Below are 26,937 nucleotides of genomic sequence, written 5' to 3'. Positions count from 1 at the left end.
TATATATTATCTGCGACGCGCCAGCAGCAGCGAATGTGTTAATATATTTTCTTTCTCTAGAAAAGCCCTAAAACTTCGAAGAAAGGGACCTGCATGCATTAAAAGGAAACTCTTACTGAAATTTAAAAATAAATCAGAATTTCGTATGTCATTTCCATTTTAAAACGAACGTAACATAGGGTTGTCAGGTAGTTAACATTTTCTTTTCAGTTGTTTCGTTCCTACTAATAATTTGCGTTCAATTTCTGTTGTTTATTACTTGAAATGATAAAAAAAAAAAATATCTTTCAAATATACTTGCATTAATGCATCGCTGTCTAAAGATTTTTAATCATTAAAATGTTTAGAGTCTTTACTAGTATTCTTAAACTTTAAAGAAATGACCGAGTTGTAAATATTGAGAAAATCAAACTCTTACATTAAATTGTTTAAATAAACCCGAAATTAATTTCTGGAAAAATAATTTTCTTTTCTAAAGATTGCTTTAAATTTTATTAGATGGGTGCCGATCTCTAAAATACCTGGATTCTGTTGTTTTTTTTCTTTTTTTAAACATCCAAAAAGCTATTGAAGACTTATGTAAGAGCATCTGTTTTTCTTGGTTAAAGAACGTTAAATATAACATTTTGATTCCAGCTGGAAGAAAAAGACAACTAAATGAAGAAACATAATTTTATAATTAAATGCACTGTCTAATTTCATGAAACTTTTCATATCAAGAAGATATTTTTTAATTTTTACTGAGAAATACTGAAAAAAGAAGAAGGTTATGACCATTTACGCATTCTCAAATGGAGTCAACACAATTTAAATTTAATAACATTAAGTCGTATTAAAAAAAAAAATACGAGGACAGTTTTAAGACAAATCTTGCAATTTTGAATAGTAATCAGACAACGAGATCTATAACTCGGTTCTGCACCTTGTCAGTGGAAGAATTATTAAGCATCGACATCAGGTTTAATGTGCACCAAGCCGATATAATGACTGATCTTCGGTGCTTAACCGGGTTTTAATCTGAAACACTCCAGTCCTAAGACCTAGATCCTGCCCTTGTACATCGCATTGTATTTTTTGCGTGTTTGTGGATCGCTATTTGTTTCAGTCCGATTTTAGTGATTTGTGTGAGTTTTGATTTGAATGTTTGCGAACATTATGAATAGTGAAGATCCCATTGCAAGAACAAAACTTCTAATGTTATTATATATTTATATCTAAAGTGTACTGCAAATAATAAATATATTTATTTCTTAGGCACTCTGCCAATTTGCCTGAGAATTTCTAATACAACTTTTATCAATCTGTGGCAATCAGATCTGAAATATTATTAACATTCCATCTAGACGAGCACATCTTCCAGTACCAAAAAAAAAAAAAAAAAAAAGTCAAATTTCTACTACAACTTTTGTCAATCTGTGGCAATCAGATCTGAAATATCAGTAACAAATTAACATCCCATCTAGACAGCACATCTTCTAACTTTGCACAATAACTTTTGTCAATATGTGGCAATCAGATCTGAAATATTTTTAAACGGATAACATCCCATCTAGACACATCTTCTAGCCATAAAAGATAGGTTCAATGTCAATCAAAAAATGATTTGAATTTTTGAAAAGAAATTTAAATATTGGCTTTCTTTTGAAAGATTTGAAAAAATATGTTGAATTATGAAAAAAATTACAAAGAATATAAGCATAAGAAAATCAATTTAAGCACTTATAAATTGTTTTCTACAAGAAACAACACAAAAGAAGGAGTTTTCTGTTTAAATAAATACCTGTGGAAAGCAATCGTAATTGGTCTAAACTATTTATGTATGTATGCAAAATCTCTTATTAAAATACTAATATTTTACCGAAACTTTTTTTAGATAATTTGTAAAATGATCATGATATTTTTTAATATAAAATGTTGTCCAATATTAACTTTATTTTTCATAAAAAAAATAATTAAAAAAATCTCTTGATAAAATATAGCTATGTTATGTACAATATGTAATAACGAATTTAATAAAAATAATTTAAAATATACTTTTATCAGTGCTTTAAAGTGTGGAAATTTAGCTTAAATATTTTTTACTTTTTAGTTTCTAATTTATAATTTGTTATAATGAATATTTGGATTCTTAAAATCTATTTTTTAAAAATCCTTACCAAGGGATGCAACTCCTATCAATCCGGATTTAATTAAATCAATCGATTGATTGTTAATACTAAAAATATTAAAATATTGTCATTAAAAATGTACTCGAGTAAAAAATTTCAAAATTCTAACTCAAGAAAAGTGAAAAATCAAGTCAAAAAGTAAATACAAAGTCAGTTACAAAATTCTTTATGAACATGATACAAGCCAAGTGAAATAAAAGAGATTAAAAAATAAAAGAATATAATAAACAAACTTATAAAATCACACATTCAGGGATTTTTTTACCCCTCTAAAAGGAATGAGCAAAAGGGAACTTACAAAAATATATGCAAATATAAAATTAAAAAAATTACAAAATTTGAATAAAAAGAGAAATAAAAGCTACTTTGCTAAAATAAATGATAATTTATTCAATCCATGTATTATAGATTGCATCGTTCATTTTATTAAAAGCAATGATTTTCTTTTAATACTTATTGCGATGTAGAGGATAATTACAAAAATTACAAGCGAGCATGCTATGGCATAGATCGCATATGCGTACGGATTAACTACTGCTGGAAAATGAATTTCCTCAAAGCTTTTGTACTGTTTATTTAATTTTTCGTTTTCCAAAATTTTATTATTAGGGTTTCTAATCTTCTTCCATTTACGCCTAAAATTCATTCCTTCTAAATCATCATTTCCGTTCTTGTTTAAAACCTTCTTAGTTGTGAAAACACTTTCTGTAGTTTCTGATTCAATGCTCACAGTAGTGAGATTTAAATTTTGTGATTTTTCAGGAATCAGTTCATTGATGACTGACTCTTCGTTGTTAACCGCATCATTAATATTTAAATGCGTTTCACTTGGTATCAATTGTTGCTGTGATTCTTTAGCAATCAGCTTCTTTCTGATGCTCTCTGTTTCGTTGATTGAATCATTAACTTTTAAATGCTTGTCACTTGGAATCATCGCTGGCTGTGAATCTATTGAAATCAATTTCTTTATGAGAGTCTCTGTTTTGTTGATTGAATCATAAACTCTGGTATTTGTGATCTTAGATTGCTCATTGGAAGAATTTGACTTTCTTTCTGATTCTGTCACAGACATTGCAGATAGTACGTTGATCCATCGATTTCCGATTGCTTTCCTATCGATTCTATCAGCTTCAGAGAAACTCGGATCGATTCTGTCAGCTTCAGAGATTTGTGAAGGTCGTGAATCATTCATAAATCCTTCCATCAGATCTATAAAAGGATTGAAACCCGAAACTGGATCCGAAAATTCCGATATGTGACGAGGTGGAAAAGAAGCATTATTACCACAACAGACGGTAATGCTTAGAGTGGTTATGACCAAACAAAACATCAGGAACTTCAAAGTTACCATCTTTTCTTCCGGCATTCAACTGCAAAAAGTATAAAAAAAGAAATCAAACAACTTTGCTTTATGAATACATAAGGAATTGCTTAATAAAAACTAGGTCGAATGTTACTTGTTATCTAAAGTTAATGTTAATGTCTCTTAATATGTTACTTATTATATTATATTATTATTAAAGAGAAACAGTTTTAGAATTATCATACATAGAAAAATATATTATCTCATGTGTCACTCACTTGTCAAGTTGCTTAATTCCATAAAACAGAAAATGGCGAAAAGTAATAAGAATATATATATAATTTTTTTACGATTCTATTTAAGATATAAACTTAAATAACATTGTAGAATGTATTACTGCAGACGTAGCTTTTTAAATGAATTATAAAATATATAAAACAAAGTATCTTTAGAATTACAGTTATTATTATTAAAATTTTCGCATGATTGAGGAAGTGAATCGATTTAGGAAGTGGAAAAAGTAGTTGCATCAAATTCAATCACGAAATAGTTTTGTTTTATTTTCTTATATATGGAATGTATAAAGAGAAAGTATTGTAATCGCAAAAAAAAAAAAAAAAGTCCGAATTTGAGATTTTGTGAAATTTTAATTCTTCAAATCTTCCAGAGTACAAAAACTCTATTTTTGGAATAATGTTTGTCTGTTTATCTGTTTGTTTCTGCGTTTGTTAACACAATAAATTGAAAGCGCTTCGAGGAAGATGGATGAAATTTAGTATGTAACATTTACACCAAATTTGTAGATTTCTAGCAAATTTTTGACAAAATCCTTCAACAGTAAATCTATCTGTCTGCTCGAGAATCCGATAACTACAAAACCCAAAGAAAAATTTGGTGCACACTTTTAACATCTAAAGCGTAAATCTGTATCAAATTTTGAAGTAAATGTGCTAATGCATTAACCGTCTGTCGATCTATATTTCCGCATTCATATAAACGTGACAACTTAAAAACGTAATGACTTAGTAAAATGAAATTTAGCACACAGTTTAGGCATTTAAAGTTCGATCCTTGTCAAATTTTGAATCAAATCTCTCAAAGGATTAACCGTTTGTTGGCTTGTATTGTCGCATGCATGTAAGCGCAATAATTAAAAAACTCAACTGAAATAAATAAAATTTGGTATGAGATGATGTTGCTAAATTTACAATTCTGTGTTAAACTTTGGTTTTAACCAATTAAAAAAAAAGAGTCTAAAATTCGGTTTTCTTTAATATGCTACGAAGCACAAAACGCTCATCTGCGTACTCTGAACATAAAAATATGAGTATTCGGGCATTCATGGCCTTATCTAAGGTTGGCATTATGTCATGGGAAGAGAAAATATACCTTTGTTAGAGAGTATGGGAGAAAATTTCGGAGAGATCACTTTCGCGGATTTGTTAACGAGAAATTTCATTATCATATTTTTTATTAAAGTGTTTAGAATCATTATTATTATTATCGGTTTATGAAACTGATGAAACAATAAAACTAATTATTCAGCAGCATAAATTATGTACTGTTCGTCTACTATATTTGGAGTTCCATCATATAAATTTGATCACAAATTTTTATATTAATAATTGTAAATGAATTGTAATTGATGAATGAGTAATACACTTCGGAATAACTATCAGATAAATAATGGTTATGAATTTTGAAGAAAATATTGATGATAAATTAATTTTGAAGAAAATATTGATGATAAATTAATTTTGATAAATTGATGAAAAGTGAATTTTGATGAATTGGTTCAAAATAACTATAATCGATGAATGCACTTCAGCATATATATCAAATAAGGAATAGTTATGAATTTTCCTTTTCCAAAAACAATCGCAACTAAAATTAAAATAATTGCTGAATATTCCATAAGTACACTTATTTCTGCAGCAAAAGGGTAGGATTGTGAGTGATTAATTTCTTTTGCGTACTTATTATGATAAGGTAATATTTGACAATTTATCGTATCTACGAGAAACAAGTCCAGCACTAGCACAGTGTTGTATAGACTGGAATGCAATGCATACTGCGGTGCGCTTTGATGGATTTAATTAACAATGTGGAGTTAAATGAATTGACTTCTGAAATAAATATTTTTTTTTGTTTCGTTTGCCGATGAGATTTTTTCATTCGGTGGTCTTGATCCATATTATTGGAGAAATGTATTATCAATACAAATATTAAAAATAGGAATACATCAATTTGACATTAACCCTTTAAAGAGACATTTTTTTCTAGTCATATTATGTTAAAATATTTTTAGGCTTGAAATTAGAATAAGAAAAGGGATTCATTTAGCTTATTAGATAAATTTAATTTGATTAATTAATTAATTTTGTAAACTAATAATTAAGTAACAAATCAAGACACATCATTTTGTGTGAGATAAAGAACTGAAGCATCTATGTTTCTGTCTTTCTAAAAAAAAAATTGTCAGAACTTATGCCAGCCTACATAATTTCATACAAATATTGATAAATTTGGTGGGAAGCATACTTCTCACGGCCCTAGAAAGGGTTAAAATACAAAAAAAAGTGAAGTTAATCGATTTATCTTCTGAATAACTCATATAATACTTACAAAAATTAGGGAGTATTTCAAAATAAATACAAAGCGATTAAAAAAAATCAAATCATAGGTTTTTGTGGGGGTATGTGTGTGATGGGCGGATCGTGAAACTAGAAAAGCAAACTTCAAAATGTAATTCTGATGATCTTGTTTGATAAAATTTTTCAATTACTTCATACTTTAAAAAAATATTCAGAAATTTTTTGCATGCTGTGAAAAGTATATAAGCTTAATTCTTCACAGTGTCTTAGAAAAGTTAATAAAATTTCGATACTATTCAAAATAGGTAGACTTTCTAAAAGTGATCTAGTGACATCAAGAATTATTGTTAAAGCTTCCAAAAATTCAAGAAAACTTACTTAAAAGAAATAAAATCGACCTTTTGTATACATGCACAATACGATGTTTTGTGTTTCGGTTCGTGGTAATGTGAAGAAAATCGAATGCGCATTTTGGACTTCTTCCATTATACTTGGGTCTACAGACCGAATTTTTTTAGAATGCGTGTGCAAGCATTACATGCAAATCTCCCAATAATATGTCCCCAAAATATTCAGTCATTGCGTAGTGAAATTATCTTTTCAAATATAAATTGTTGTTGTTGTTGTGTGATTTATTGGCGCAAGAGCCATATTTGGCTATACTGCGCCAAAATATAAATTGGAACATTCACAGCAGTTCATATATAATTACAATTAAACTCTTTTCTTAACAGTGGAATAAAACTCCAGTTAAATTAGAAAATTCAAATGTAAAGAAAAATTAAGGGAATAAGAAGATACTAACAGTCAAAAGATGCAAATACTATTAAACAAAGAAACAGTATCAGATTTAGGCATCATACGACCTTATCCATTGCAGTTCCTTTTTTTATAAACTTATCGATTTAGTTACACATAGTTTTTAATGAATTATTTCAGTTAATTAATGATTTATTTTAGGATAATTTTTTTATTTCAGTAATTGTTTGAAAAAATATGTGCTTTTATTTATACATGTACGCAATTTTATTTAAGCAGATGTGTGTTTATAAATACTAAAAAAACTAAGAGAACGTAATGAAATAAGTGGGTACTTGATCAATTATATTTGACAAAGGCTAATATTATTCTAAGATTTCATAATTCCTAGAATTTATATTTTTTATCAATTTACTTATTTGGCAACTAAATTAATAACGTTTTTTTTTATCTACCTATTTACACCCTTCCTCAGATAGCTACCTATTCGGAAATCCGCTATTGCAAAGAAATATTTTTTAAGCATAGGCAAAATACAAATCTCAGATTAAGCACTCAAAACGGAATTTTAATTTTAAAAACTAATATTTCCTTCCCATGTTCAATATCAACATTAAGAATTATATCTAAAGGCAGTTTAGGAATTGATACATTTTCCTCTACTAATAATATTAGATCTGCAATACAAAATATAATATTTAATAAATCTCCATTTATTTTCTTGCTGAAGTCCATTTAAATAACTACGGTTGTTTCACGTTTCATATTAATTGTGCTATTCAATGGCGAGAGCCACGCCACTGAACCAATTATTTCTCATCCATAGACTCGTGGCGACATCTGGTGGGGTTAAAGTATAACGAGATGTCAAATCAAGTAATATTTATATATGTTCTGCCTTAAAAACAAAACGAAGACAGTTTTTCTTTTATTATTACATTTGATCTTAAAAGTATGTTCAGTTCCCTAACAATTTAATGCTACTCAATCTTTGGGTACGATTATCTATTCATTTCGAAGAAGAAACGGGCTTCGTCTTAGGGCCGTATCGAGGGAGTGGTAAAATTGGTTATTCACCAGAGACTCAAGAAAAAAGGGTCTAAAAAAAAACTTTGAAATTTTATAAGAATTAGACTGGTATGACATGCTCTGTAAATAAATAAATAAAAAAAAAAGATCAGAGAGAAAGCTTTCTATTGCAAATTAAAAATTATAAGTGTATCATAAACCTTTCAGAATTTATGCTGAAAATATCGTATGTATTTCAGAAAATATATGTTTGTTATTCACTTACTACAGTGATAACCATATTATTTATAGTCTAAAGCATTTTACATAAATATATTCATTAAAGTATTATTTTTCAAGAATGTTGCATTTTTTTAAAGCCCACAGACAAAATTACAAATTTGCGAAATTTGTGCCAAAAAAAAATTTGTACGAAGATAGTTTTCCAAAATATTTCACAATGTACAAAATATTATTTAATATTGTAAAATATATATTAGCTACTGGGAAGTTTAAATCCAAAAAATGAAAACTAGACAAGGAATTCCTTGCAATATGCACTAATCTAAAAATAGAACTTAGAATACGAAGGACAATGGATAATTATTACTAAGATTAATTGATTGTTGAAAAAATATTTACTAAATATTATAAACAGATGATCTGTCCTTAATGTTCTCACAATTAGAATTTTAATTTCTTCAGTAAATTCTTCACACTTCATTGGCATTGAAGGTATCTTATTTGATCAATCATTTAAAGGAAAGAAGGAAAGTCCTTTGAACCACAACCTGCAATTCAACAGCTTCCTCTTGAGCATTTTCTTTATACGCCACTTACCCTTATTTTTGAAAAGAATTTTAGATTACGTATATTCTAAAATTCTTTCAAGAATTGCCTCCATTCAAGGTGGCAATTTTGTTAGTTCAAATAATGAGATGCACAAGATCTTTCTGAATACAGGACAGCACAATTATGAAACAGCGCTGTAGAAACACTCTTACTACCACTTAAAAGACTGCAGAGCTTTTCAAGCCAATTTTGACTACCAGATGGCAGCACCTAACTGAAGCGATTTGATTAAGTGAAAGATCTCTCGATTTACCGGTGACCAATTTTACCAGAAGTTTTCCCAATGATAATTGGGATTTGCTATAAGCCGGAGCATCCTCAAATATGTCAATTTCGAGAATTACTCTTCAGTTGAATATTCCATAATTTATGTTGTTATTTTTAATCATTTCAAGTTTGATCAGAAAATAATATATTTATTTTTTTAATGTAGACCACCTCAAGCCATCTCTAAATGCCAAAGGACTTGCACGAACATTTTGGCTTTAGAAACAATAGGCCAAAATACATTTGAGCACCCTGGGAAAGAATAATTTATCGCTCCATATGGAGAGTAATTATGAATTTTAAAGTTCATGACTTTATAAACCTACATAACTAATAGCTTCTGCCATGATTAATTTTAGATTTTACATTTAAAAATATTTTTTTTTCTATCCTATATATTTTTTTAACAGAAAATGCAATAATATATTTAATATTTAAATTAACATAACAAAACTCTATCAAAAATTTTAATTTATGAAGCAGTTTTAAATTATTTTTAATGGCTACAAAATGCATTTTAATTTAAAGTATAGGAAATGCATTATTTAAGTAAACAAATTTTATATATTTAAATAACGCATTAATTAATATAAAAATAATATTTACGTTTATGGTTCAAAAAGTAAGATAACAAGTTCTCTGAGAGAAAATGTGTTTTTTTCCCACGAAATCAAAGAAATAGACAAAGGTAGAAAGGCATTAGTACATATTACTTTTATAGATTGTCACTATAGTAATTAAAACAATTGTGGCATCGGTAAAACCAATCTATCTGAAACGGCACTGAAGAAATCAGATTGTAAGTCGCGGAGCCGTTTAAAGACGGTTTCCTGAATTTCGGCATCGGTTCTCAAATGCTTTCTTCGTCTCAGGTGTCAAATGTTGCACCCACGTTTCACCCCCTCTAACGATACGGTGCAGGAAATAAACACGCTCCTGCCAGATATCACTTTAAATGCTGAAGAGACATTCCTTCCTATCCGCGTGACTTTATTTTCGTATGAGAGTTACTGCGGCACTCAGGGAGAACACATCTTCACGGAGGCCAAGGAGTTATTCAATACACTGCCATTGGAGATGTTGAAATCTCACGCATCTCTCTCATGAATGAGATGGTTGGCTCTTTCATGTTGATGCCGTTGACCTTCGACACGGCATATATTGTCATCCGAGGTGGGCGTAACTTGCCTTTTCTCGTCTTGTGTATCTTTTCTGCCTGGTTTAAATTCCTTGCACCGAAACCCACACCTGGTCTGTCTCTTCAACATTTAACATTACACTGGTTAACTACCACTAGGTGGCGAAGAATTTCAGCTGGTGATGTTTTCTTTAAACACAAAACCCTTATTGTACATTGTACTTCAATACCGACTATCTTCTAACCGAAACCTACGCTGCCATTTTCTAACAGAAATTTGGAGCATTACGGCACAACTAACACCTTTATCGAGGTGTTTGCATGTTTTGATAGCCTGTTCTATTTAATATGGAATTTAATTCGCAAGAGGAATTGTGCACCTTTGAGGCAATCAACCCTTCGATGGATTTAATTCAAACTTTGTTTCGGATCTACGTTTTAGATGCTACAACTATATAATTTTTTTTTTATCCATTAGCGTTTCACATTTTGCAGTTATTGTATTCACATGTTTTCGGATTTTCTGTAGTAAAAATTTGATAGAAATCTATAAATTTGTTTTAAAGACCTCATACCTTATTTTCTCCGGTGAGCTTAAGGTATGTGAAAACTTTTTTTGAAATTTATAAAACTTTAATTTACTTTTAGTTACAGTGGGGAATAAAACTAAGAATTCCAGTGAAATTAGTGGAAGTTTTATTAGCTTTGAAATTATAAGCAATTTTTAGAGACTTTTTTTAGAACATTTGCAATTACGCCAAACAACTTTTAATAAATTATAATGAATATATTTCAATTATTTTTATACAATACATAACTAATATATTTAGCCATCTTATGAACTAAAAGATATCAAGCTACTCTAAAAGTTGTAGAAGTATTCACAATTTTGTAAGAAAACTCAAAATTTTTGCTACAATTATCGAATTGTTTCACTAGAAGCACGGTCAAATAATTACATATGAACCGAAATGATAAATTCAATTTCATAACATAGCTAAGAATCAAGTGAAACATTTTGGGAAAATTTTATATCTGTTTCAAAGAAACAATTTCTGAAAAGATGTTTACCGTACAATATAAATATGAAAAAAATTTAGTTTTTCAGAAAACACATTTAAAGATTTTAATTCGGCATGAAAAAATTGTTGTCATTTTAGAATACTAAAACTCTCCACATTTGCATGCAAAACTCGCTTTAAAAAAAATTTAAATTGATTTTTTTTAGTTTTATACATTATTTTTGTATCATTAGTATGCAGGTTTGTAATAAGAAATGACTGACTTCTCTGTATCTCAACTCACTCTATGTGGATTCTCATGATTTTTGAAGATTAGTGGATCAATCGGTATTTCTAAATACTTGAGAATAAGTTATACATCTTTATATCATTAATTAAATAATAATGCTGTAATATGTGCTCCTTATTTATTTATTTTTTGCTAAACTAGATCTTCTTTGCGTGAAATGATCCATTAAAGGTTTTAAATTTTTCCTTATTGTTCTGTGCGACCACGTAATCATTCATGAGAAAATTTTTATTGCGAAATGCAGAGTACATTATTTTTTTTTTTTTAATAGCTGAAGCGGCAAGGCCCTATGAATTTTGGAAACTGCTTTTCATCCTGTTACACTTTTCACACCAGATATTTTATCTAGTATATGCAGATAGATTGTAACAACAATAAAGAAAAAAACCTGCAATTACAATATATTATATATTTTTTAGAGTGCGAGAGCATTTTTACAGATAACAATCGCAGAGTAATTTTATAACTTGCCTATAAATTTATTGTGATTTTAACTTTTCCTTTAGGTATTCTCATTTGATTTCATTAGCAATTTGTCTACCCTTTTCATTTTGTATATGTCCATTTATATATTTTGATTTTTGGATTGCTGTTTTCTTGCACCATCATAAGAGCTTTAGAATCATAATCTGTATAATATACTCTGCATTGCAACCCTCGTTCTGCCTGTAATCTTTCAAAAATTCTAAATACTTCCCAAAATTTTCGTGTTTCTTAACAGCTCTTTGTATTTTGACGACAAAGGTTTGCTTCTAACATTCATTTCATATATTTTACAGTGTTCCATTATAGCATCTTAATTTAAAATTTTCAAAGTATTAATGGAGATAACTGGGCCACAGTCAGTTAGTGACATACGGCTTCTCTATTTTAAACTCAAACATAAATATATATATATATAAAAAAAAGGTTTTGGAAACCATAAAAATAAATAAAGGGAATTCGAATTTGAATTTTTAAACAATTTATTGCTTGAGAATATAAAAATGGTTGTTATCTCGAGGTCGAATTTTTTGATGATGACAATATCCCTCTTTGCATACGAAAAAGAAAACGATTTTTTGACATTGACGCTCTCTTATATTGTAAAAAAACTAAGAGGACGGTCATTTGTTGAACAGTTTAAAACTACTTCAGTATGGAATAAAAACTCATTTTAATTAACTACTGACTAACAATTAAACTCTTCAAACATTAAGACACCGTATTGTCATCAGGAATATACATGATTTTTAAGAATTTCAGTTTTCTAGCACAGCGGATTCCAACTTTTTATTCCCTTCTGTACCCTTTGATTAGTCCATTTCTTTTTTAGTTTTCTTACTGTCATTCTTTCCAACCATTCCTCCCCACGATGAAGTTTTTGTTAAAAAAGGTACGAATTTAGACTTCTTTAAGAATCAGATGACACTCGAATTATCTCAATATGATTTATAGAATTCGGTTTCCGGCTTTTTTCTTTTTTTAACATTTTATTTCTTTTTTTTTTTAAAAAGTAATAGCCGCCTTTGGAGACCAGTTTACGAGGATTGTTGGTTATGTTCTCATTTCAAATAAATCTCATTCTGTATAACTTGATATTCACGGTTATATCAGCATAGAATTTTTAAATTTCCGATTGAGATTGAAATCTTGAATTGGACCTTCTTTATGGAGTCAAATGATTAAAATTCAGAATCATCACCTATTCAAATGAAAGATAATTTCATTGCGCTTTTTTTTTCTAGGAACTGAGTTATATAAAACTGAGTTTAAGCTGAAATTGAAGTAATCTCATATCTAATGTTACATCAAACTTTAATGTAATATTTTTTTATTAAGATTATTTGATCGAATCTGCTTTTTCCCCAATTTCCTTTTTTGTGAAAGATAGTGAATATTTTATTGTTTAATATTGTATTTTTAATATGATTCTTTCACTACCATTTGGTCTACGTTCTGATTTGCATAATTTATAATTTTCATAAAAATTTGGGGAAACGAAACTTTTTTTTTTTTTTTTTTTCAATTTAATACCTTTTATGTTTCGAGTTTTCCATCATTATTACCAAGATTATTTTTGTGTACCATCAGGGATACGAGTATCCAATGGAATATTTCAACTATGTAAATTAGGAAATGACCAGGGTCGCTAGGCTAAGATGGAACCGCAGGTTGATAGATTAAAAAGCATATTAACCTAGCCGTCAAATACATTTGTAAATTAATCAAATTTGTTAAATTACAAAATATTAGGATAAAATGGGCACTTCTTCAAGTATATCAGGTCAAGTTACTTAGTATAGTATTTATAAGCATTAAGCTTTTGCACAAATGCAATTGATTATAAATGTCCCAGGTAGCACAATACGTTATAAGATATTGTTTAATGGTGTTTGATAGTATGTGGTATTACACAAAATTATGCAATGTTCCTAATATTGTTCAATACTATACAATATTGTACAAAATATGTGTATCACTCGGGTAGATGCAGCACAATCATTTTTTATAAAAAATAAGTAAAAATATAAAAATTTATTTTTATAAAATCAATATAGCAAAATAATTAACATAAATTAAATAATCATGTTGATTAAGTTAAAAATGTGAAAATAAATTAATCGGTTTATTAAAAGAGGTTTCATAATGCGCATAGTGTAATGTCGCAAAATGTCTTAATCCGGCAATGAAAATACTATAGACCGGGAGTGGTACATTAAGAAATAAGTTCACTAATACGTTAAGAAGTGAACGCAAAATCGAATATGAAATTCTATATTAACAAACCTGAAACTAGTAATGTAAAATAAAGTGTTTGGTAATAAAACTAAAACTCTGTTTTCAGAAACATTTTTATTACATTATTTGATTTTATTATCTGTTCGTTTTTATTTTTGTCCTTTAAGTTTTGTTAAACTGTTTAATGAAATAATTGTTAAAGTAAGTTCAATAAAAAGTAAATAAATAAAAAAATTTCAGCGTTTATGGTTACTTTCAGTATGTGCTTGATGCTGTTCAATATTACCAATTTTTTCCTTCGTTATATTCAATGAAAGGTCCAATCTAAATACGTTATTGAAATATATTTTATTTCTCTAAAACGTTATTAAAATTCATATAATAGTTAGAAATATTGGCGATGATTTATTCGTTTTCATAATGAATTCGAAAATTAAGTAAATTATTTAAAAAGTAATAACTTCTAAATAACACAACTTGAAAATTAGGTAATTAACTTAAAAACATCTATAAAAATTTTCGTTGCATGAATTTGTAGAACCTTCAATCTAAAATAAAGATTTAAAGAAATTTTATTTGTGAATAAAGGTTAGTTGAATATACAACCCCCCCCCTCCCCCTCCCAAGATTATTTTAGGCTAAATAAAATCATTTCTAGTTCTAAACAAAAATAAAGACCCAAAAATTAGTTATAATTTTTGTTTGAATCCTAAAATATGGGAATGCATTTTAAAATGGTTATAATTCAAAATATGCGATTACGTTCAGAATAAATTTTGTTGAAAAATGCTCTAAAATAGTTATATTTTTGAATTTTTGCATAGAAAAGATTGAAAACACATCTATGAAACCAAAATATACCATTAAATGAACAAAGTTTTTTTAAAAATTGGAAAAAAGGGTTTGTTTTTTATGGCTGAAAAGAGGTATAAAGCAAAAAATTTTTAGTTAAAATAATTTATCAAATGATTTGCTTAAAAATGTTGTAAATAGTTTAATAAATATATTACTAAGTTTCCTGAGAAAAATAAGCTGCATTACTATTCACTCTTTAAATAGTGGGTTCAACTGATAAATAAAATGAAATTTTCATTTTTTTTTTTTTTTTTTTTTTTTGCATTATGACGCATCAAAACAAATATACAGTATTTCTAAATGAATAGATTACTTATTCTCTATCTCAAGAATTGCAAAACAAATTAGAAGAATATTATACCAAATCTGAACCAAAAATAAGCGTCAGATTGAAATTTATGAGGTTGCTCGCAAAAAAATTCTATCAAAGGTCAGAATTTGAGAATGCATTTAGTGATGTAAAATAGTATTAAAACATACATTAATACAAGTATAAATATCAGCTTAACTTTCTAAAAAAATGAAATTGGAAACAAAATTATTATACTAAATATGAACACAAATTATGCATCATATTTTAATTTCTGAGGTTTTTCGTAAGAAAATTCTATCAAAGATTAGAATTTGAGAATGCATTTAATGATGTAAAATAGCATTAAAACATGCAAATAGAAAAATCAGCGCAACTTCTCAAAAAGTGGACTTAGAAACATAATTCAAATCGTTTTATAAATAAAACTGTTGAAACATTAAGAATATTAAATCGAAGGAAATTCATATTTTCGGGAAAAAAAATCAACTTTTCAATGCAGTCACCTGTTTAAAAAATTTTTAAGACGAATTTCATATTATGTATTTATTATTAGGACCATTTTATCCTTTATTATAAGAATTTTAACTTAGTCAAGATCATTTATCATGAATTTACATGTTAAAGTAAAATTAAATATATATTTAGAAAATGATAGTAATAATGAGGGAATTTCATCGTTTTTTTTAAAGATATTGATTTGAAAATTTCTCTTTTTCTTCTAAATAATGCAGAACATCTTGTCTTAAACTTGGGGAATGAATGGGATAAAAGTTAGATCTCAATTGAATTTTTTTAAAAAGAACTATAAATAACTTTACAAATATTTTAATGTAAAAAATTTTCATTAGCCATACGAACACATTTATTGCAATTATGTACCTATTTTAATTTCAATATAATTGAAGTTTATGCATAACATAGTTTCTAAATAACCAATACTGAATTTTTACTTACAATTTTATACAAATAAGTAACAAGAATTTTTAATAAAAACTACGATGTTATTACAAATTAACAATAAAATAGCAATATTAAAAAAATATATTTTTAAAAAAAGCATACTTAATTTAAATAAACCCTAAAAGATTTTCATTAATGCATTCTATACGAACACGTTTATTGCAATTATATACATTTTTTAAATTTCAAAATAATTGAAGCTTATGCATAATAGCGTTCCCAAATAGCTAATACACCATTTTTACTTCCAACTTTATACATATAAGCAATACGAATTTTTAATAAAAACTACCTGTTATTACAAAACTACTATAAATCATCAATATCTAAAAAATATTATTTTTAAAAATTTATACTTACTTTTTAAAAAAAAGTAAAACAACATTAAAAAATATTTGAATGTAGAAGATTTCATTAATGCATTCTATACGAACACGTTTATTGCAATTATATACTTATTTTAAATTTCAAAATAATTGAAGCTTATGGATAATAGCGTTTCTAAATAACCAATACAGAATTTTTACTTCCAACTTTATGCAAATAAGCAAGAAGAATTTTTAATAAAAGCTACCTGTTATTACAAAACAACAATAATATAGCAATATCTTTAAAAAAAAAAACCATCTATGAAACCAAAATATTCCATTAAATGACAAAAATTTCTAAAGCTTTGGAAAAAAGTTTTTGTTTTGTTTTTTGTCTGGAGGGGGGGGGGGGGCTAAAAAGAGGTATAGAGCATGGGTGTTTTAATTTAAAAGTTTATCAAATGATTTGCTTAAACCGTTTCAAATAGCTTAAGAAACATATGATTAAGTTCCTGAACAAAATATAAGCTTCATTTCTATTCATTCTTTAACTAACGAGGTTCAACTGATAAATAACATAAAATTTTCATTCTTTTTCTTTTTTCACATTGAGAAAGATTAAAACAACGATAGAATATTGCTAAAGGAATAGATTACTTATTCCCTAGTTCAGGAATTGCGGAATATATTGAGAAATTATATACCAAATATGAACAAAAAATATGCATCAGATTTTAATTTATGAGTAGAATTTGAGAAAATAGCATTTAAAGATGTAAAATAGCATTAAAGCATACATAAATGCAAGAATAAAATCAGTGTCTCTTCCCAAAAAATGGACTTAGTCACAAAATTCAAGTCTCTTTATAAATTTAATTCTTTAAAGATTAAGAAAATTAGATTTAAAAAAAAATTCATTTTTTCAAAAAAAATCTATAAATCGAAACATGAATTTTCATGTTAAAGTAAAATTAAATACATACTTAAAAAATAATAATAATAATAAGGGATTTTAATTTATTTTAAAGGTGCAGTTTCGAAAATTCCTCTTTATTTCTAACAATACTGAGCATCTTAACTTATGCTTTTCGAGTAAAGAGAAGAAAAGTTAGATCTCAATTAAATAAATAAAAAAACACCTATAAATAATATTAAAAAATATTTGAATGTAAAAGATTTTCATTTGTTTATTCTATATGAAACATTTATTGTAATTATATACCGTTTTCAATTTCAAAATAATTGCAGCTTATGCATAATAGAGTTTCTAAATAGTCAATATAGAATTTTTTTTCCAACGTTATACAAATAAGCAATAAGAATTTTTAATAAAAGCTACTTGTTATTACAAAACAACAATAAAATAGCAATATCTAAATATATATATATATATATATATATATATATATATATATATATATATATATATATATATATATATATATATATATATATATATATTTCCTTTACCGTTTTATCTTGTAAATAATATCGATAATTTTGTTAGTATTGATATTTAAATAATTTTTGAATGCATATTTACAAGCATTTATTAGTATAATTAAACATTTCCCAGTTTCTCTCTCTTACAGAGGAATTTTTTTTACTTTTCTGGAGAAGCAAATATAAAATTTGAAACTCTTTTCTTTCATATGAACTGATTTCATAATTAATATAATAGGAAATTAATGCTATAGAAATGATAAGAAAAAGTTTAACGAAACATATAAAAAGTGAAAAAGCATTTCCATTAAAATAAACAATAAAATTCCCTTTATTAACTAATATCGAAAATTTTTATCTTACTTGTAAAACTTCAGTAGGAACTCAAACTCGCTCGAACAACTATCCAGCTGAAAGTGTATCCCGGTTTAATTTGAGCGAGTTAATTTTGGTCACCTTTTCTCTGATTGGTTTGCATAGCCGAGGGGCGTTCCTCGGCGGGCTTCTTGGACCCCCATGGGAACATGATCTATGGTCTGTTTTTGTTTTCCACCTTCTTCGCAGGGTCAGATGGTTTTCATGGCTTTTCAGAACTCCCAGGTTCCCTGTTCCAAGTCTTTTTGACAACTGTTATCTGGGTTAACGTAAATACAGATTTCAGCTGTTTGACGGTTTATAATTGCGTCCTCAAAATTACGGTTCACCTCAAAGTTTTTTTTCTTTTTGTCATTTCCATGTTAGGGTTAAATTTGATATTTTTCATTAGTACTTTTACAGCAAAAATAAATTCCTGTTAATTCTATCGATTATCGATTTTTTTTTAATTAAAAAAAAGATTGCTATTTAGATGTAACGTTTGTTAACACATTCAAATATCGAACAAAGTGGACTATTACTATATTCTTCACAGTAATAACACAATTGAATTTAAATCTATAATAGTAAAAGATAAGCGCATCAAACCGTGAAAATAACTCGGTACAGCAGAAAACATACGGATATCCTTCTTGCAGAAACTGAGGGCAGTTAATATTAAAAGATTAATAATAAAGGAAAATGTGAGTGCGTCTGTATGTTGGGGCATAATTGGACACAAATCTGGTCTAGAGCTGTCAAATTTGGCATATATTTGGAGAGTGCAAATGTGCACTTCGGAGTGATTTTTTTTTACATTTTGATTCATTAAAAGTATAGCGAGATTTTGGCTTTTATCCGTGATAACTCCTCAACTATATATTACTACATAAAACTGAATTTGACGCATTTTTAAAAGTCAAAAAAATTATCTTTTTAACGATAAAAATTTAGTTGACATGGAAATTTATTCTAAATTTTGGCATTTGTCTTAATTAATTAATTTTTTGTTTAATTTTTAGTGACTGATTCTCTTGTTGCAATGAAATTCAACACGTTTTCAATATTTCAGTAAATATTTAATTCCATGATTTTAATCCATCGTTGAAAACTAAGGAAGAAGGATCCAGTACAGTTTACAAGATATGAAAGAAAGTGAAATTACAGTACCGCTAAAGTGATGACTCGGACAGTTATTACTCTGTTAATAGCACTGCGATGTCATGGGACTTGACTCCAATAGGATGGTTCATATACACAATGAATGGAACAGGTGTAAGGCTATTAAAGTAACACGGCTTTTGAGTCTAGCACAATTTGATGCTTACATTTTTTTGAGGGGATTATGAATATCATGTTACGCATAAGAAATTTATGAAAATAAACAATACCAATATTCATGGCAAATCAGCTGGTCGTCAAAGACTTTCTATAAAATAACTTTTACGTCATGAATAAATTTGTTATTTTTTAAAAAAAACTTTTACAATAAAAGTAAATTTAAAAAATTGCAACGATCTGAAAAAAATATTTATCTACGTCTGATGGCTTCTAACCACCTTTCCCGGTTTACTTTCATTAAGATCATTGACTGAAAAACGATTGATCGGTATTAGTAGAGTATGTACTTTTACCTGCTCTGTTACCTTTTATGCACATTTAAATTCTTCTGTATGAAAATTTCTTCCAAATATAATTTGTATAAGTTTGATGACTTTTTATAACTTTATTTTAGGCTATTCGAGTAGTTAATTGCGATGTTTTCTCTACCATCTAATAGATGATACCTTTCGTTTTGTAAACAGTGCGAATCCAGGATTTGAATCAAAGGAGTCTAAGGTTATAAAAATTTTGTTTTGTCATGATTTCTCAAAATTTTATTGGAGTTTTCGGCATTGGTGGTGTATAAACAATGTCTTTCACGTAACCCCACACAAAAAAAATCAGAACTTAAAGAACGCATTTGTGTAGCATTCAGAACCATTGACAGAGTGATGCTACAAAATTTTGGAACGAACTGGATGACAGATTGGACGTATACAGTGTAACGAGAGAGTCACACATCAAACACTTGCAACTGAAAAAAAATGGTATATTTCTTTTTACATTCATGTATCACTTATTGTAATATGTGCAGTAGTTTCGAAAATATGATTTTTTAAAATCGGATCCATCATTTGTACGCACCATGTATAATGGAAATATATTTGGCCAAAACATTAATGAGTGATGAAGAAGTAATCGAATATCAAAAATCATGTCTGATGTAAACCAAAGCATTTTAACTTTACAAAATGTATTCACCTGGTGATATGAATTATAAAGGATGCTATGATACTTCCGATAATTCATTAAAAATATGAATGAAGTAGCTATCAAAAATGTTTTCAATTGCATAAGAATAAAATGACTACAAAAACAGGAAAATTTTCAAGCCCATCAAGACAAAAAGTATTGTTTTCTTAAGAAAAAAACAAAAAAAAAAAAAACAATGATTTCTTCGAAAATTTCTTGCTTACTCCCTAATAAATGAACTTGTGTGTTATTAACCGCATTCCACTAGGCTAACAATAATTACGTAAGAGACAGCGAGATATTTGGTCATTTGGTTAATAAAAAAATAAAATGGTTAATATAAAAATACAAAACAGCTGAATATATATTTTGAATGCCTTCCTTCCGACAAATCAAAGCCCAAATCTGAATTAGGACTACAACTGTAATAGCAAAACCACATGCTAAATTTCATAAATTTAAATCATTGCGTTTTTGAGCAATCGCATTTACATGCATATGAAAATTACAGACAAACAGACGAACAACCCTTTCCAAATTTGATTCTAAAAGTGATGTTTTTTTGTATTGTCAACTTTTAAATGAGAAAAAACATTGCATAAAAGCATAACAGATTGCATAAAAGATTACACCACATTGCCAGCTTTCTTTAAAAAACTGATTTTTCCGCAGAGAGCACTTCTCTTAGGTTCTTGGGCATCAATTGGCAATATATCTTCAAAATTGTCTGTAAACTAAGAATTTCGGCCTAATTGCAAAGAAGAACACAAGATGTAACTTACTGAATGACAAATAATTCTACATTCAATTTACCATTCCTGTTACATATATTGTACAGCATTTGTTTAAACAATTTTACTTCCTGTAAAGAGATTAATATCAATTGACACAGTAAAGATACAGTTTCGTACATTGAAGAAATGAATCAATTCCATTGGGTTCAAATTCAATTATAATTCAATTACGATTTACACGACTAAATATGTTTTCCTTTTATTATCATAGAATTTTAAGTGCATGTGGCTCTAAAGCATTGTACATAAATAATAATTTGCTACGTTGTACACAAATAATAGATTACAAGCAAATAACGATTTAAAAACAGTCCATTGTTGGACAGTCAGCCATCTAACTCTCCGACCCGCCACGAAGGCTCACGGATTTAAACCATAAAAATTGAATGACCGGACCGCCGTAATAGCAACATTGGCGGGAACTGTGGTTGAGTCCTAAGGGCCGTAACCGGCCACGGTACAACCCTCCCCGAAGGAAGAACGTCCCGTCATCGATGGGAGGAGTCAGATCCCCCACCTATTATTGTACCCTCCAGGGTGGCGAGATCCAACCACCATGCCGGAAGCATCTCATCCTGATTTCGAGGTGACCCCACCGGGGGGTTCCATTGTTGGACAGTTAAAAGTCCAACCTTTAATTATTGACAAAAGCTGAGTTAAAGCAGCTGGATTTTATGCAATGAAAAATTACTTACTGTTAAAAGATGTTTTATCACATTTTTTTGTGTTCCACTTTTTATGAAGTTAAAATTTTTGCACTCGGAAAAGTAATTAGAAGCCCAAATGGGGCTGTAGATGCCCCGGGCGGTAAAATGTTGCAGATAAAATGCAGATAAAATGTTGATGCTCTTATGCAATTTCAGCAAATATAACGAGGGAGGTGAAAACATAATCCTAAAACCCGAGCGCCTTTTACATTTGTTTAGCCACTGATTACGACTGGGGAAGAAAATATGACTATATACTCTGGCCATTCTTCACTACATACACCATTGCTTGAAAAGTGTTCGAGAGGAACTTGTCGAATATAATGGGTTAATATTATTAGATGATTTTTAAATACTGCAAATTAAAATAAAAAATTTCAAATAATTAATTTATTTGAATTTCTTTTTAGTTATTATTTATTAATGTTCCATTTTCATATTTATTTTGCGGATATGACAAAATTTTCTGAAGAAAGATAGATTTATAAATGGAAAAATATTATGGGGTTTTCATTAAGCTTTCTATATTTCCTTTTTATTTAGAGCATTTATTAATTAATCTTATACTACGTGAACCGAAAACAAAACAAAACAAAAACAAAAACAGAAATCCGACTTGAGCGTCATTCCCAACGAACTGTTCTACATTTGGATTAGGTTGAATACTTCAAGTAATTAGGATCTAAAATATAATGTTGTGACTATAGTTATAATCATTTTTTTTAACTGAGAGAAATTATTGTTATAGTCAAAAAAATTCGAATTCGAAATTTTGGTGAATATCCAAGTTTCAGACCTCTTTTAGTCCGAAAAGCACATTTGGAAATTATGTTTATCTGCCTGTCCGTCCATCTGTGTGCCGATGAACAAGATAACTCAAAAACTCTTTCTGCTAGACCGATGAAATTTGGTATATAGTCTTTACACCAAATTTATAGATTTTTATCCAATTTTGAATGAAATCCATTCGGGGGAAGTGTGTCTGTCTATCCGGGAGTCCGAATATAAATGAACACAATAACTACAAATCGAAAAGAGCTAGATGAATGAAATTTCATACGCAGATTTAACATCTGAAGTGTAGGAGGCACTTATCAGATTTAGAACCAAAATCCCTCAAGATGTTGAGCGTCTGTCAATATGTACTTGCACAAGTATGTAAACACGGTAACTCAAAAAGGCAAGGATTTAAATACATGAAATTTGTTATATGATTTTGGGAGAAGTTCTGTGTCAAATTTCGGTTTTAATCAGTTGGAAAAAAGGCATTTTCGGTTTTCCGGTACTTTTGTATTAACCGCAATCCAGCGATTAATCCCGAACGAGAGCACTCTAATAAGTTCTTTTGTAAGTATTGTTCTCCAGTGGCATACTGTTATTAATACACAAGTTCATTTATTAGAGAGTATGCGAGAATGTTTCGTGGAGACTACTCCCGTTAGTAATATTAATATATTTTTCTGTTATATTAATTTATTTTGCTGTTATATTAATATATTTTGCTGTTATATTAATATATTTTGCTCTTATATTAATATATTTTTTCGGAGTCAAACGTAATTAAATAATTCATGTTTCTAAAAGTGCACCATGGGTTTTAGAAAATGCTTATATATTTAATGAAAAGTATTATTTTTCATCCTACGTTAAATTAATTTTTTCTATTCTTTTCTTTCTGTTTATTTATTTATTACCTCAATAAAGTGGTCGGTTTTCTGATCGGTTTATACTGGGATGATCTAGATTTGTGATGGGATGGAGGTAAGAAGTGATAAAGCTCAGAAAAATAGTTGAGAATCAAACTGTTTTAGGAAATTTGAAATATCTATTTACATTATAAACGATTCATTAAAAAAAAAAAAAACTTTTTTTAAAGCCAAACGATACTTCAAACTAAGAATTAAAAAGTTCTTGCTTTTTCAGCTTTTGCATTTCATTATTATACAAGCACATCAAAACAATATTCTTTTATTTCGGAATAACCATAAATAAATGAAATATGATTAAAGAGATAAGTAATTATCGCCTTTTGTCAAAAAGGACTAGTAAAAATTAGAGCGAAAAATCCATCGTCTGCTAAATTAAAAAAAAAAAAATCAGATTTACATAATCTTTTAAATGTGAATCCGGGATGTAATTTTGGAAGCAAAGCAAAACCGCTGAAATTCAGTCGCTCTAAAATTTTGAGTTTTTAATGTGTTATATATGTTTTAATATGTGTCTATATGTTTTAATATGTGTCTATATGTTTTAAATATGTGTATATATGTACTACATGATTTAAAAAAATGCATTTTATATATTTAAAAACGAAAGGCATTTTAGACATTTACTTGATATTTTTATTTCGCATTTAAAATTTTGAATGATAATAACTTCATGTATTAGCAGAAAATATAGTTGCTTAACATCACATTTTACTTTTCAAATGTTATAAAAAATTTGTCTTTTGCTAATTTTTATGATTAAAAATGTCAAAATGCGAAGAAAACCAAAATGCCATTATTTTAAGATGAATTCTAATTATCATGCTTTAATTACAACGAATTGATTTTAGCTAGTACAATTTTATTCGCTTTAAATATTAATATGTATGACAATACTCGACATTTTTATAATTTATTCTTCTCAAGATTTTTTCAAGGAGAAAGCAAAACAGATTAAAACAGCGTTTCTTCCAAATATAACTATTTTTTATATATTTCTTCTGCAAAAAACATTAATACAAAAAAAAAAAAAACTAATACGTTGTATCTTTTTCGAATGTTACTCCATCAAACTTCGTAAGAGGGTAGTTGATTTTTGGTTGTTAGGACTTTATAGTGAAATTTGACCCCCACCTTTAGGCACTTCAATCCACCCACCCTCGCGGATCCAGATTTTGACTAAAGAAATTATGATAATTGTATTTATTCTGCAAAAATTTAGTAAACTGTTTAATATTAAGATGATTTGCATTAATATTTTTTCTAAAAAATGAGGAACAATCTAAAAAAGGACGTGCTGAATATTTTTTTTATTCCAAGTATTTAGTAGTTTAATAAGTTTTGATTTAAAATACTTTTAGGAACAGATTTAAAAAAATAATATTAATAAAAATAAATTTTTAAATACAGCTATGTTCTAGTTCTGGATGCTCAAAATATTCTTTAAAACTCCTTTTGAAATTTTATTATTAAACTATTTTGAAAGGGTTGAAGAAAATGTATTACGTTATAATTAAAACCTCCCTTGAGAGCTGACAACAGATGACTGTAATAAATCGGGAATGAACGATATGTTGCGCAATTGACAGTTTTAACAGCATTTTCAAGAAACTCAAGACTTCACACATTTCGGTTAACTTGATTTGAATATTGTTATGTCTGCCTAGCATTTAAAAGTAATGCACGCTTGTCAAAAGGCGCATTAGTTGATTTATACGAAAATGTGTGTCAAATGTTTCACCATTCATCGATAAATGCTTTCGCGGAAAGAAAATCGTTTTCATTGCGGCAGATGTTTCTTAATATTTGATTCGCGTTCTAAACAGAATATTTATTTACTAGAGTTGCAACAAGTTTATAGGAATATCATGGAAATATCATCTGCAGACATGTTGTTTGAAAAGAATCTCAAGGGCAATGATTATGCTCTTTAATTTTAAAATAAACATCCTTTGTTTGTCAAAAGTTTGTAAATATATAGGATCAATACTAAGTAGAAGATTAATATCTATAAAAAGGAATCTATGATAAAATACGATAAATTGAGTTTGATGTTTGCAAAAATATAAGCTTTTTTTAAATCAAATTTGGCAGAACTTTTAATTTTCAGTCTGAGATAGGCCCTGGATAAAAAGGTTCATCACATTTTTTAACTATTTTCGATAAGCTATTTTCAGATGAGAAATTTTTTTTGGAAATATTTTTTTCTTTCTTCCTTTTTTTTCATGTATATTCGAAAAATTCTAGATAGGATAAGACGGAAGTGGGCTTCTGTTTCTATAAATAGACAGCAGAAGAAAGGTTGTATCAAGTGTGTTTGTCAAAAGATTTTCTTTAGTTGGCGAAATGACGATCTTTCGAATAAATCAGAATTTCTTAAACAACTACAAAACTTCTCTCTTTCTATTCACTGGCGTAAATTCGAACATTTTGCAGATCTTTACACTTGGATGAATGTGAGCTAGAAGTCAGGACTGTCTAGACGAAATTCGGTTGGTTAGTAACCATGCACATGGTTGTTTTGAATTTTATTTTATTTATGCTTTTACTTAAAACAATATCATTAATATGTATTTTGAGACAAAATTACAAGTACTGCTTGTAAGATGGCATAATCTAAATTTTAAAACTATAAAATAATTTAAAATAAGATATAAATGAGGTGTCTCGTATGAAGTTTGAATCAGCACAGGCTCTTTAGATATAGTTTTCTTTTATACGCATAAACGTGCCTTTGGTGATGAAAGTACATTTTAGACTTAGGATCAAAATTTGAAAGAGGACAGTTATTTTCAACATGAATTCGTAATAAAAATTAGTGGAGAGAATTCATGTTTATATGGCAACTCTGTACAGAGGATGAACGTGAGCTAGAATTCAGTACTGTCTAGGCGAAATTCGGACGGTTAGTAACTAAGTACATGGTTATTTTGAATTTTACTGTATTCATAAATTACAGGATTATGTTTTTACCGAGAACCCTATCATTAATATGTATTTTGAGACAAAATTACAAGCACTACTTTTAAAAATGTATAATATAAATTTTTAAACTAAAATATAAATTCAAATAAGATATAA

General features: G+C 28.1%; 1 protein-coding gene across 1 annotated transcript; it reads right to left on the bottom strand.

Annotated features, from left to right (window-relative positions):
* Nucleotides 1–2,586: 2,586 nt before the first annotated feature.
* On the bottom strand, nt 2,587–18,427 carry LOC129959233 (uncharacterized). Its single transcript, XM_056072057.1, has 2 exons — nt 18,364–18,427; nt 2,587–3,538 (listed from the first exon to the last, which is right to left on the bottom strand). The coding sequence occupies exon 2, from the start codon at nt 3,532–3,534 to the stop codon at nt 2,587–2,589; it is 948 nt and encodes a 315-aa protein (XP_055928032.1). The 5' UTR covers nt 3,535–3,538; nt 18,364–18,427.
* Nucleotides 18,428–26,937: the final 8,510 nt, after the last annotated feature.

The sequence above is a fragment of the Argiope bruennichi genome, chromosome X1, assembly GCF_947563725.1.
Source record: "Argiope bruennichi chromosome X1, qqArgBrue1.1, whole genome shotgun sequence".
Taxonomy (NCBI): Eukaryota; Metazoa; Arthropoda; class Arachnida; order Araneae; family Araneidae; genus Argiope; species Argiope bruennichi.
Note: the sequence above shows the minus strand (reverse complement) of the source record. Positions and strands in the feature narration are given on the sequence as shown.

Excerpts from the sequence above, each read along its gene's own strand:
- LOC129959233 (XM_056072057.1), bottom strand. The coding sequence starts at position 3,534 with ATGCCGGAAGAAAAGATGGTAACTTTGAAGTTCCTGATGTTTTGTTTG.